Genomic DNA, 13,898 nt, shown 5'->3' with positions numbered 1-13,898 from the left:
TGTGTGGAGGACAAGAATTTCAGCTGGAGAGCTGTTCAGAGGCTCTGGCTAGGATGTGTCTGGGGCCTGGGTGACAGCAGTGGAGGAGGGACAACTAGTTGGATTCTGAATGTCTTTGAGTGACGGACTTACTATGGGTGTGACAGAAAGCGGGGAACCCCAGGCAATGAGGAAAATGGAAGTGCCAGTGACAGGACGCCTCCAGGAGGGCAGATCTGGGGCTGGGATAAGATCACGGTTTTAGGCTGTCTCTTTGCGGACACAGCTGTCAATTTCCAGTATAAGCAATGATAATTTTCTAAATATTCTACTTTTTTGATGAACATTTTCTACATTGTCAGGGCTTAGGCCCTCTATGTTCTATTTGGCATCTGTGTGCCCAACTTTTCCATCCATCACAGTTCTGTGTTAGATTGATTGTGTGCTCAGTACGAGTCATTTGGCCGTAGTGAGGAATATTTCATCCTCTTTCTGGTTTGCAGTGGTTTGTTCCTCACCTTTTTATACCCAAAGGACGGAGTATCTGGTAGGATATTGGTGGCTCACACTATCTCTTTGAAGGGAGCACAGGCTTCCTGATTTCCTTGTAGAAGGAACTTAATTTTTTGCTTGTCTACACCAAAGAGCTGAGTTGGAAGTCTAGTTCATTTTTTTCTTTTTTTTTTTTTTTGAGATAGAGTCTTGCTCTGTCACCCAGGCTGGAGTGCAGTGGCTTGATCTTGGCTCACTGCAACCTCTGCCTTCCAGGTTCAAGCGATTCTTCTGCCTCAGCCTCCCAAGCAGCTGGGACTACAGGTGTGCACCACCATCCCCAGCTAATTTTTGTATTTTTAGTAGAGACGGGATTTTATCATGTCAGCCAGGCTGGTCTTGAACTCCTGAACTTGTAATCTGCCGGCCTCGGCCTCCCAAAATGCAGGGATTACAGGCGTGAGCCACTGTGCCTGGCCCAAAGTCTGGTAAATTTACGGCCTGTATTTTGATGTTTTCTACTTGGGGTCAATGTTCCCATAGATGTGGTGCATCTATTTAATATGTAGATTCAGGTTATCTTTAAAAAAATTTTTTCCCATGAATTGTATCTCTAAGTATTTGTTCTCCTCCCTGCTTTCATCTTCTTCAGGGTCACCAACTGTGGTTCCATCAGATCATCACCTGTCCTCTGTAACTGTCATTTTCTCTCTGGTTTTTTAAACTCTTTTATTTCCATTTTAACTTGTTCAATATTTTTTTATGTCTATCCTCCATGTCTTTTCCCCAGCAGGGTCTGTTCTCTGTGCCCCCTCCAGGTCTGAGTTTATATTTTTTCTCCTTCTCTCTCCAGCTCTGCCAGCTCACACTACACCCTCTTTAGCCACGGCTTTATAGACAAGTGACTGTTTTACTCATGGTCTTCATCCAAGTTGTGATACCTGGTTTCTTCTTCTGTTTCTGTCTCTATTTTTCTTATTGTATCCTTGCTAGAAACAATACAGTATTAAATACAGTAGTCTCAAGACCCCTCCCCCTCGTGGATGACTGAACCATTGAGAGCACCAGACCCTGCATATACTATGCTCTTTCCTGTAAATGTATACCTATGATAAAGTTTAATTTATAAGTCAGACACAGTAAGAGATTAACACAAGTTATTAGTACTAGAATAGAATTATCACAATGTACTGTGATAAAAGCTATGTGAATGTGTTTGCTCTCTCTCTCAAAATATCTTATGAGGTTATCCTCACCTATTTTCAGACCATAGTTGACCTCAGGTAGCTTGAACCATGGAAAGTGAAACCATGGATTAGGGGGAACTACTGTACTTACATTTGAAGAAAATCCGTGTCCCCAGAAAAAAAAATATTGTTTTGTGCAAATGCCTGATTCCTCAGTTAACCCCGCTTCTAAGATTCTAATCCGCACCAGGCCTGGGGAAGCACCCACCTGCACCTGGCCTGTGTACACTGTTTCCACTGATGGAGGCTTTGCCCTCACCTGTGACCCACTCAGCTGGAGCTTGCTGAAGTTCACAGTGGTGGCCCTGATTCCCTCATCTTCCTGCATGCTCTTCTGCTCAATTACCCTGTGGGTTCCCATTTACCCACTCTGTAGTTAGAAGTTGAGCTATTTTCTAATTTCATAGGAAATAGAGGTTGTATTTTTCTAGGCTTCTCTCTCCCATTTGCTTTCATGCTGTTCCCAGGAAGAGAAGAAGAAATGCTAGTTTATGCCTCCATCTTTAAATATGAAATTCTGTTGTTTATATACAAAGCTTCATTAAAGTTGGACTTGATTTTAGAAAAATACATGGAGTAGGAATCTAGGAGGAGGAGTAGAAATCATCGAGAGACTGGACTCTGAGCTCAAACCCCAGCCACAACACAACACTGTCTGACTGCATGACTGTATGTCAGTTACCTACCCCACATGAACCACAGCATCCTTGCATCTGAAACAGCGAAAATAAGGGGATAAATGTGAAGATTTCTAGATGACTCCTAGAAAGTATTTATTATGGCTCCTAGCACATAACAACTACTCAGGACATATTAGCTGATTTGAAAAAAAGGATTTTTTCATATCAGTTGCATAATTACCTATTAGTTACAGAATTAGACATTGAAGTACTAGTGGAGTAGCAAGTTTTAACAAATCCTGACTAGGCGGTGATCTAGACATGAAATTTCCATTGTTTTTATTGCATAGCCTTCTTCAACATAGAAATGAAGGAGCTGGGAAAGATGATTGGATTGCACAGTGAACACAATTATGTGCAAATTTACAAAAGAAGTAACCTGGATGCTGTCTCAGTTAGGGTGTGGTGTATTATCAAGAAGGGATTTAAAAAAGGGAATCAGAGGGCATGCAAAATCTTTTGAGGCAATGGGCAAACTGAGAGGCGCTTTAAGCACTTGAGAAATGTAGGAACCATGAGATGCTCCTCCCATCACTGCTAACAGCTGCCTCTGGTGCTCAACCAGTGATTTGTAGAAGTTCTCCCACAGCCAGCCATAAACCTGATGTTCGGGGTTGACCCATCTATCAATTTGCTGCTTCTAAAGCAAAATAATGGCTTTTTCACCCTTGCACCTTCCAAATTGTTTTTAAGTGCCTCTCACTGGTAAAATGTAAACCAGAATCTAGTAACAGAGGAGCCAGGGAATGTAGTTTTCACGCTTTCAAACCCTACAATTTAGGGCATAGTTTAGAGGGAAAGTGGTAATGCTAAAGATCAACATACAACATCTGACACACACTTTCTTTTTTTCCTTATTTTTTAATTTGAGATGGAATGTGGCTCTGTCACCCAGGCTGGAGTGCAGTGGTACAATCTTGGCTCACTACAACCTCTGCCTCCCAGGTTCAAGTGATTCTTCTGCCTCAGCCTACCAAGTAGCTAGTATTGCAGGCACCCGCCATCACACCTGGCTATTTTTTTGTATTTTTGTAAAGATGGGATTTCACCAATTTGGACAGGCTGATCTTGAACTCCTGAGCTCAGGTGATCTGCCTGCCTTGGCCTCCCAATGTGCTGGGATTACAGGCATGAGGCACCATGGCTGGCCAGTACAAACTTTCAATGGCATAAATATTACCTGCACAGCAGTGGAAGTTTCTTTCTCAGGGATTGGAAATAGCTCTCCAGCCTGGAACCAAGCCAGTAGTGTCTCAAGGCTGTGCCTCTGTCCACTTCTGTATTCTTCTTTGTAACAGAACCGTTTAGCACTCCTTCACTGAATAAGCATTATATTTCAGTGGCTAAACCTTATTTAGGTGTAACTGCTGTTGCTATTATTGCTTTCTCTCTTCTCTTTCCATTGCCACCTCTCTTTTTACCCAGTGACTTCCGGCAATCCCCCAATTATTCTCAGAGAAGGAAACCCCCCCTTCCTAAAGAAGAAAAACAAATTCATTCTTGAGGAAAACACCACTCTCTCCACTAGGATGAAAGGGATTGTGTTTTTGGTTTCTTGGTGAGAAGAAAGAACAGCTTACAGGCTGACTACTGGTGTGCAAACCAGAGAGCCTGAAGAGACCTCCTTCCCATGGTCCTGTGACTCTTCAGTTTTATGCCACCCTACTGGGGAACCTCTCCGGATGAGCTCATTGCCCAAGCTCTCATGGTCCTTGCATGAAGGCATTTATACCCACAGTCATACAATCTTGTTTCACTTTATGTGCACAACAATCCTACATCATATGTAAATGGATTCTTCTCATTCATATATGATGAAATTAAGGAATCGGAGAAAGTAAGCCACTAGCTCTAAGGCACAGGCAGTTTCAGAGAGCATGAGAACCCAGTCCTTTTGACTCTTAGCCAAGTATCCTCTCTACAGATCAGCAAAGACAACAGTGGAAGAAAAAAGATGAAACAATTTTCCTATTTGCTGCTGCCATCAAAGTGGGCTCACTTGGTGACAATCAGCCATTCTTTTCCCACTGTCCCCATACCCTCAGTCCCTGGGAACATAGCTAGGCATATCGTTGCAATAAATAAGAAAGGTGACCCGGCATTAATATAACTAGCTGTTCAGTGTGTGCCTTACAGAAAGCTTTAACATTTTATTTTTATGTAACAGAGCATTGAAATTGTCCCCACTTGACCCCTGCAAGCCACAGAAAATTGACAGTATTTTAATTAATGAGTCCTGGTTGCTGCATTGTATCTTCTAGCTAATTACCTAAAGTGCTTACTTTCTGCTAAGAAGATTACAGGATTTTACATATTGATGCAGTGGGTTAAATTTTACTCTTTAAAATAAAGATGAATCTAAAGTAGATGACCAATAGATAATTCTATCAAAACCCCGGCAAAGTCCACTTCCCTTAAAGTAAGCAAATGCTAAGCCTTGGAAACTGTAGTCCTCATGGTAGATGAATCAGTTGGCGGTGTGTTCACTGTTATTGCATTTAGTAAGCATGATTAGATCTTTAGATGCAATAACCCTTCAACTTAGGTTCATTTTTCTGATGAAGAAAAGGTTTAATATTTTCTTAAATGTATTTGAAACTTTATTTCTGTCTTCATTACAACCTTTTAGTAATAAAGAGGCTTATCTCAGTCCAGATAGGAGTTAACAGGTCATCCTCTTCTGCTATTTAATTGAGAAAACTTAGCAATGTAGTTAAATTTTATGTTGTGATTATTTAATATAAATGTTTAGATTATTACAAGCATTTTTCTGGTGAAAATTATTTAAGGAAAGGAAAAGAATTGTGTCGTTGACATGGACATTCATGTAACTTTTTCAACCCATACCAGCATTTTATTTGATTTTCAGCTTCTTTTAAAATACAGTTTTACATAATTTGAAATTTTTAGATTACCTATCTTATGGTTACATTTTTTCAATTCTATATTTGATTAAGTTTTCAGATTGTGTGTATTAGACTGAATCTACTCTAAATTTACAGTCAACTTTGAGAAAGACATCAATAGCCTTTACAGACTTTCAGAGTGGGTAACAAATTTAAGCACTTAAATAAAAGTTGAAATTCACTGCAACATGATCCATATTCTTGTGGAATGGGAAAGACAGAGAGCCACGTAATCTTAAAAGTATTAAATAATTAAAAACAGAATGTTAAGAAGCATAAGTGTTGTTTTCTTGCTATAAGCCAAACCACAGTTCAAGAAGTGTAATGCTTTTATCATCCTATGATGAAGGTTCTGTTATTATTTCCATTTTATAAGTTAAGAAGCTGAAAGATTATGTAATTTGCCTAATTTTTCACGTTAGGAATCTACTGCTGTGTAACAAATTACCCCAATTTAGTGGCTTAAGATAATATGCATCTAACAGTTTCCCATTTCTGTAGACCTGGAATGCACGTGTGGCACAGCTGAGACCTCTGGTTCATGGTCTTCCTAACGCTGCAGCTGGGACAGTCACTTCAAAGCTTAGCTATGGGAGGGTCTACTCCCAAGCTTACTCCTGCGATGGTTGATAAGCTTTATTTTCTCTGACTGTTGACTGGAGACCACCCCCAGTTTCTTCCCATGGGAGCCTCTCCGCAGAGAAGCTCAGGACATGGCAGCTGGAATTCCCCAGAATTTGGACTGAGGGGGAGGGAGAGAGGGAAGGAGAAAAAGGCATGATCTTTTCAGCCATAGACATTATATTCAGCCATAAACATTAAAGTCCATTTGCACAAAAACAAAGGATATATTATTTTATGTTTAGAAAATATTAGAAGGCCATCATCCTTCAGAAGGTGTTTACTTTTTTACGATTTAAATTACTTAATAGATATAGGACTGCTGAGGTTATCTATTTTTCTCAATTAATCTTTGCTAGTTTTTAAAAGAATTTATCTCTTTAATACAAGTTGTCAAATTTATTGGCACAAAGTTATTCTTAATATTTTTCTATTATCCTTTTAATGTAAGTAAGAGCTGTAGTAATGTCATCTTTTATAGTAGCTTATGTATGTCTCCTCTCTCTTTTTCTTGATCAATCCAGCTAGAGGTCTATTTATTATAAGGTTCTTTTCAAAGAACCAGCTTTTGGTCTTACTGAGTTTCTCTGTTGTTCATCTGTTTTGTATTTCGGTAATTTCAATTTTTCCCTTTATTGTTACCTTCCTTCTCTACACTTCAGATTGTATTTCCCCTTTTAGTAATAGCTCCTTGAGATGGACTTAAAGATAACTGACACGATTTGTGTTTTCTAGTGCTGGCATTTAATGGTACAGACTTCTGCCTAAGCATTTCCTTTAGCTGCATATCACAAATTTAATATGCTACTCTTTCAATTTTATTCAACTCAAAATATTTGTTTCTAATATCTTTGGTGATTTCCTCTTTACCTATAAGTTACTCAAATGCGTATTGTTCAATTTTCAAATATTTGGATTTTTTTCAGATATATTCTGATTATTGATTTCAATTTTAATTTTGCTGTGGAAATAGAACCTACTTTGTAATTTTTCTTCATGTTGCATTTGTTAAAATTTGCATTATGACCCACAATCACAATGTTGTCTCTTTTAATGACTGTCTTAGAATGTTTAGGCTGTTATATAACAAATTACTGTAGACTTAGTGACTTACACAACAATTTATTTCTCCTAGTTTTGGAGGCTGAAGGTGTGAGATTAGGGTGCCAGTGTGGCCAGGTTCTGGTGAGAGCCCTCTTTCAGGTTACAGACTATAGTTTTCTCTTTGAATCCTCACGTGGTGGAATGGGAATGAGTATTCCTTTCATAAGGGCACTAATTCCAATCATGAGGCCCCACCCTCATAGACTTCATCTCTTAATGCCATTCCATTGGACATTAAGATTTCAACATACAAATTTGGGGGATTCATAAACACTCGATCCACTGTAATGATTGTTTCCTGGGCACTCAAATCTAACATGTACTCTGCTATTACTGGATGTAAAATTCTATAAATATCAACTAAGTCAAATTGATAGTAGTATTAAAGCCCTCTATGTTTTAATTATTTTTTCTTCTGCTTTTTCTATTCTCCTGAGACTATAATTACTAAATGTTAGAATATTTAATATTGTTCCAAAGCTCTAGGATAATCTATTCTGTATCTTTTCCACTTTTGCTTCTTTCATTTCAAGTTGGATAATATCTATTGATCCAATCGTTTTTCTCTGCTGTGTTCAGTCTCTGATAAGCCGCTTTAGAAATTATTTATATCTAATAATGTGTTTGTTGTTTCTGTCATTTTATTTGCCCGTCTCTTTCTTATAGCTTTAATATTTCATTTGAGTTTCTCTGTCTGTTCATGCATACTTACACTTTGTGTAAAATCTCTGTCCAATTGTTTCAGCTTCTCTTGATATGGTCCTGTTGACTGTTTTTCGGACAGTTTTCCTTTTATTGCTTTTTTGGTGTGTGTCTCATAACTTCTTATTGAGTTCTAGCCATTGTATTTAAAAAGAAAAGTAGAGGCTGAGATAATCTATAGTTATTACCAGTTCTTCTTGTCTGATTTTATGCACATAAGCTCTTCCTTCCTTACTGCGCCAAAGGTGAATTTGTTTGTGTAGCCCATAGCTCTTCAGGACTTTTAATTATTTGCATCTAAGTTTACCTATTTGCTTATGACTTTAATATTCTGATTTGTTCAAATGAAAGTAGATTTTGTAGATTAATGTTCTTTTTCTGTTGTTAGAATAGAAGTAAAATTCTTTTGTGCTTTCTACATTCTTATCAAAAGCAGAATTTGTTTTTCAAAAAATTCAAGCTGTTGGGCAGGTGAGGTGGCTCAGGCCTGTAATCACAGCACTTTAGGAGGCTGAGGCGGGGGGATCACCTGAGGTCAGAAGTTCGAGACCAACTGGTCAACATGGCAAAATCCCATCTCTACTAAAAATACAAAATTAACTAAGTGTGGTGGCGGGCACCTGTAATCCCAGCTACTCGGGAGGGTAAGGCAGGAGCATTGTTTGAACCCAGGTGGCAGAGGTTGCAGTGAGCTGCAATCCAGCCTGGGTGACAGAGTGAGACTCCGTATCAAAAAAAAAAAAAAAATCAGGCTATAATATGTCCCCTCTAGTAGTTCTATTGCAATGGGAACCACCTGTTGTAGGGATTATACTTGATCTCTTTATTCAGTGTGAAAGGTTCCCTTAGATACATTATCAGTTTCTCTCGTCTCTTTGATGGGGCTAGAGGCCAGCTGCTGAGAAATCTAAATCAGAAACATGGGAAAAGAAGGAAGTACCACAGTCTTTGCAATTGTGAGCTCTAGTGAGACCAAGAGGCAAGCTGTCATTAGGGTGTGGAGACAGTGGGAGGAAGTGTCTCCCCTTCTCCTGTCCTCAGATGCAAAGTCTAAAGTTTCCTGCCCGAGGCCTGTGGAGACGGCCGGCGTGTTCAGCTCCCATGCAGGCTCATGGACCAGGAAGCTAGCAACTTCTCCCTAGGGCACATCCTTGGTCCAAACTCTGAGCTTCCTCCAGGAAGTCCCCAGACCCTTAGGCCAGAGAAGAAAAATGCCCTGGGAGAATCTTTCAAGGCCTGAATCACATTTTCCTAGCCCACCCAACTCCCCCAGGCCAGAAGCAGGCAGCATGGCAAGTTCATCCAAATCACCATCTTCCCAGAACTCTTCTAGGACCTTAATAGTCTGTTTCATTATTTCTAAAATCCTTTTTTTTTTTTAACACAGTTGTGTATCAATCCTTCCTATGAATCACATCGCATTCATGATAATAGTATATTATATCCATGCCATTCCCTCCTTGCATATAAGCACTCTGACGAGAGTGGTGTTTTAATTTTGTGCTGTCTTTCTGCAATAATCTGGGGTACTTATTTAAATAACATTAAATGATATGAACAGTGTATTGTGTTTCTAGACTGGAATATAACCACACTTAGAGAGAAACCTGCAATATTCCTATTCTCTTTGTAGCATCAGACATGTGCAGTGAGCAAAGACTTCAAATGCCATGTCCCTGGAGCACTCCTTGTTTACATTCATATTAAGTCCCTGGGAACATGAGGAATTTATTTAGCACCGTGAGAGTTGTCTGCTTCTGTGGTTGTTCTACTGTGATTTCTCTGAATAATTTATCAGCTACTTAACACTCATCAAATTTGGCTTTTTATGTAGAAACTATCTGTAAGCTCTGTTAGTTTTTATCTCAGAGTCTGAAATACTGTCATTTTAAATAAATGCTTTCCCTCTAAAAAAGAATTTTAATGTTGAAGGAAAGAAAGAAAAGCCTGGCATATCCTGTGACTGCCTTATGTGGTCAGTGTGAAGTGTCTGGTGCTTCTCTTTCTGAGTCTGGGTGTCCTTGAACTCATTGTCTTCCCATACTTACTCAGGTTCACATCATTGCTCCTCTTTATCTGTCTCAGGTGCTGGGGTTCCGCAGTTCCAGCCAATTGCCCTAAATGGTCGAATCCAAGTTCTCAGCAATGGGTCGTTGCTGATCAAGCATGTTGTGGAAGAAGACAGTGGCTACTACCTCTGCAAGGTCAGCAACGATGTGGGCGCAGACGTCAGCAAGTCCATGTACCTCACAGTTAAAAGTAAGAGAGAAGAAATGCTTCATTTTACCTGGTTTAAATACATAGGTCCTTGGGGGCTTCCATTTTCAACTGTCTCCATACATACCTGTTTAAAATCAAAACAAAAGAGGACCGTTGGTGTGATACAGCTGGGTTTAACATTTTGCTGTTATGGTAACATGGTTGAAGAGGATGATAGAAGTCCAGCCAATTGTTGACAGCATGCCCAGGGCCCCTTGTGCTGGGAGCATGAGCCACATTCTTCTCTCCACATCCTTCTCTCACACCCATTGGTATGGGCTCTGGGCAACCTAGCAGATGAGTAGGTGTCTGCCTTTAGCACCCACCTTGCCACCCTGCTGATTTTCCTATGGAAAACCCCAATACCTGGTCTCAGATGTGTTCTTTACAAAGCCTTTGGTCACACATTTTATAATTTGCAAGCTGGCTTGTCCATGGATTTCCTTTTAAAAATCATTATCAAATCAAGTGGCTAGAAACGTCATTACCAAAAGCAAACAACTACAAGGCGGAAATGTGTTGTGCTAGGCTTAATGTTGGCGCTGCTGGCCCAATTTGTAGGAAAAGGTGCCTTATGATGAAATTATTGTCATACAATTGGCAACTGGCAACCAAGGAAAGGATGTAAAGCGAGCCAACTCCTACTGAGTAGTGCTTATTAATGAATTACGGTGCATCTAGTTTACAGTGAATGACTTATGCCCATTTGTACGATTTTCTGTTGCATGAATTGTGATTCCTTCTTGATTACAAGGCTTTATTCAGACTCCCCCTCACTTTTCTTTTTCACATAAGGAAGCATTTATTTGAAGTTTAACATGAAATCATAGAAGTAACATACATATAAACAAATCCACATGAGTCATAACACAGATAGCAAAGGACAAAGTAAAAATGAAGAAAACTAATTGGCTGCTATATATATTTGGACACAATTGTGTCTTGTACACTAGGAAGTCTTTCACAAAATAATCATCTTAGATCAACAGAAGACCAGTCTTCAATGTCGTCCTGCAAGATGGAGGACTGTAACATCACCTCCTCTTTTTTCCAACGTTCTCCTTTAGTATGGCTGGTAATTGTTTTGGGGATTGCCACCCCCTCGAGGTGCCTTGCCGTAAGTGCTCTGTTGGCCACTGTATCCCTGTCTGTATCCATAGTTCCCATGGTTAAGCTCAGTGTAATCATATCCACCACAGCCATAGTTCCCATGGTTAAGCTCAGTGTAATCATATCCACCATATCCATAGTTCCCATGGTTAAGCTCAGTGTAATCATATCCACCCTATCCATAGTTCCCATGGTTAAGCTCAGTGTAACCATATCCACCATATCCATAGTTCCCATGGTTAAGCTCAGTGTAATCATATCCACCATATCCATAGTTCCCATGGTTAAGCTCAGTGTAATCATATCCACCACAGCCATAGTTCCCATGGTTAAGCTCAGTGTAATCATATCCACCACAGCCATAGTTCCCATGGTTAAGCTCAGTGTAATCATATCCACCACAGCCATAGTTCCCATGGTTAAGCTCAGTGTAATCATATCCACCATATCCATAGTTCCCATGGTTAAAATCAGTGTAATCATATCCACCATATCCATAGTTCCCATGGTTAAGCTCAGTGTAATCATATCCACCACAGCCATAGTTCCCATGGTTAAGCTCAGTGTAATCATATCCACCATATCCGTAGTTCCCATGGTTAAGCTCAGTGTAATCATATCCACCATATCCGTAGTTCCCATGGTTAAGCTCAGTGTAATCATATCCACCACAGCCGTAGTTCCCATGGTTAAGCTCAGTGTAATCATATCCACCATATCCATAGTTCCCATGGTTAAGCTCAGTGTAATCATATCCACCACAGCCATAGTTCCCATGGTTAAGCTCAGTGTAATCATATCCACCACAGCCATAGTTCCCATGGTTAAGCTCAGTGTAATCATATCCACCACAGCCATAGTTCCCATGGTTAAGCTCAGTGTAATCATATCCACCATATCCATAGTTCCCATGGTTAAGCTCAGTGTAATCATATCCACCCTATCCATAGTTCCCATGGTTAAGCTCAGTGTAATCATATCCACCCTATCCATAGTTCCCATGGTTAAAATCAGTGTAATCACATCCACCATATCCATAGTTCCCATGGTTAAAATCAGTGTAATCACATCCACCATATCCATAGTTCCCATGGTTAAAATCAGTGTAATCACATCTACCACAGCCATAGTTCCCATTGTTAAGCTCAGTGTAATCATATCCACCACAGCCATAGTTCCCATGGTTAAGCTCAGTGTAATCATATCCACCACAGCCATAGTTCCCATGGTTAAGCTCAGTGTAATCATATCCACCACAGCCGTAGTTCCCATGGTTAAGCTCAGTGTAATCATATCCACCATATCCATAGTTCCCATGGTTAAAATCAGTGTAATCATATCCACCATATCCATAGTTCCCATGGTTAAAATCAGTGTAATCACATCCACCATATCCATAGTTCCCATGGTTAAAATCAGTGTAATCATATCCACCACAGCCATAGTTCCCATGGTTAAGCTCAGTGTAATCATATCCACCACAGCCATAGTTCCCATGGTTAAGCTCAGTGTAATCATATCCACCACAGCCATAGTTCCCATGGTTAAGCTCAGTGTAATCATATCCACCATATCCATAGTTCCCATGGTTAAAATCAGTGTAATCATATCCACCACAGCCATAGTTCCCATGGTTAAGCTCAGTGTAATCATATCCACCACAGCCGTAGTTCCCATGGTTAAGCTCAGAGTAGTCATATCCACCACAGCCACTATACTTTTGATCTCCACCATAGGCACTATTGCATTTTCCGTATCCTTGATCATGGTGGTTATTAAATACCTGGTTCGGTGACCTTGGCCACCACCCCTCTTCCCACCTCGTCCACCAGCTGCAGCACCACCTCCACCTTTGTGTTGTCACTGTTGCTACCTATGGCCTTTTTGGGCTGTGCAACTTTGATTTCACACTTCCCAGAACCAATCTGATGGTATCTGCTTTCTGACAATTTTTTTACTGGCTCTTCATAGGTATATGTGGTAAAACAAAATCCTCTTCTTTCATTTGTTTTTGTATCCATGGGAAGTTCAATGTTTTTGATCTCTCCAAAGGCTCTAAAGTGTTCTTTAATTTGCTCTTCAGAAGTCTCCTGGCTCAATCCACCCACAAAAAACCTTTTTGGGGGGTTCTTTCCCTTTTAACGCTTTGGCCCTTTGGGGATCTATCAGTTTGCCATCCAGTTTGTGTTCTTTCAGTTCCAAAACCTTATCAACACTAGCAGCGTCTTTGAAAAGCACAATGTCAAATCCTTCACTTTTTTTTTTTTTTTTTTTTTGAGGCAGAGGCTCACTCTGTTGCCCAGGTTGGAGTGCAGTCATGCCTTCAAAGCTTGCTGCACCCTCGAACTCTGAGCTCAAGGGATTCTCCCACCTCCACTTCTTAGTAGCTAAGACTACCAGTGTCTGCCACTGAGCCCAACTCTTTTTTTTTTTTCGTAAACATGAGGGTCTCATTTTATTGCCCAGTCTGGTCTCAACCTCCATTCCTGAAGTGATTAGCCACTCTTGACCTCCCAAAGCACTGGGATTACAGGCATGAGCCACCATGCCTGGCCCTTGAATTTCATCTTTTTTCTTTTTTAACTTTAATTCTGCTATGGATAGTTTGGAAAAATGTCTACCGTAAGATTTATTAGAAGGATGGGATTTAAAAGTAACATTCACTGGGGTGTATATATTTGTGTGTGTATGATACTGAAAGCCTAGCTAAACAGATGAATATCCATTGCAACTCACTAAGAGTTTATTTCAGTTATTCCACTATTTCCAACAGAATAACAAAACATCTCAGTGTTTAT

The 13,898-nt window shown here is 40.0% G+C and overlaps 1 protein-coding gene across 2 annotated transcripts in view; it reads left to right on the top strand.

Moving 5' to 3' along the window:
* DSCAM (DS cell adhesion molecule) overlaps positions 1–13,898 on the top strand; it is an 802,011-nt gene that overhangs the window by 540,918 nt on the left and 247,195 nt on the right. For both annotated transcript variants that reach the window (XM_017967103.4, XM_035283348.3), the window contains exon 11: positions 9,817–9,990. In XM_017967103.4, coding sequence (XP_017822592.1) covers positions 9,817–9,990 — 174 coding nt within the window. The remainder of the gene's footprint in view (positions 1–9,816; positions 9,991–13,898) is intronic.

This window comes from Callithrix jacchus, chromosome 21 (genome assembly GCF_049354715.1).
Source record: "Callithrix jacchus isolate 240 chromosome 21, calJac240_pri, whole genome shotgun sequence".
NCBI classification, from domain to species: Eukaryota; Metazoa; Chordata; class Mammalia; order Primates; family Cebidae; genus Callithrix; species Callithrix jacchus.
Note: the sequence above shows the minus strand (reverse complement) of the source record. Positions and strands in the feature narration are given on the sequence as shown.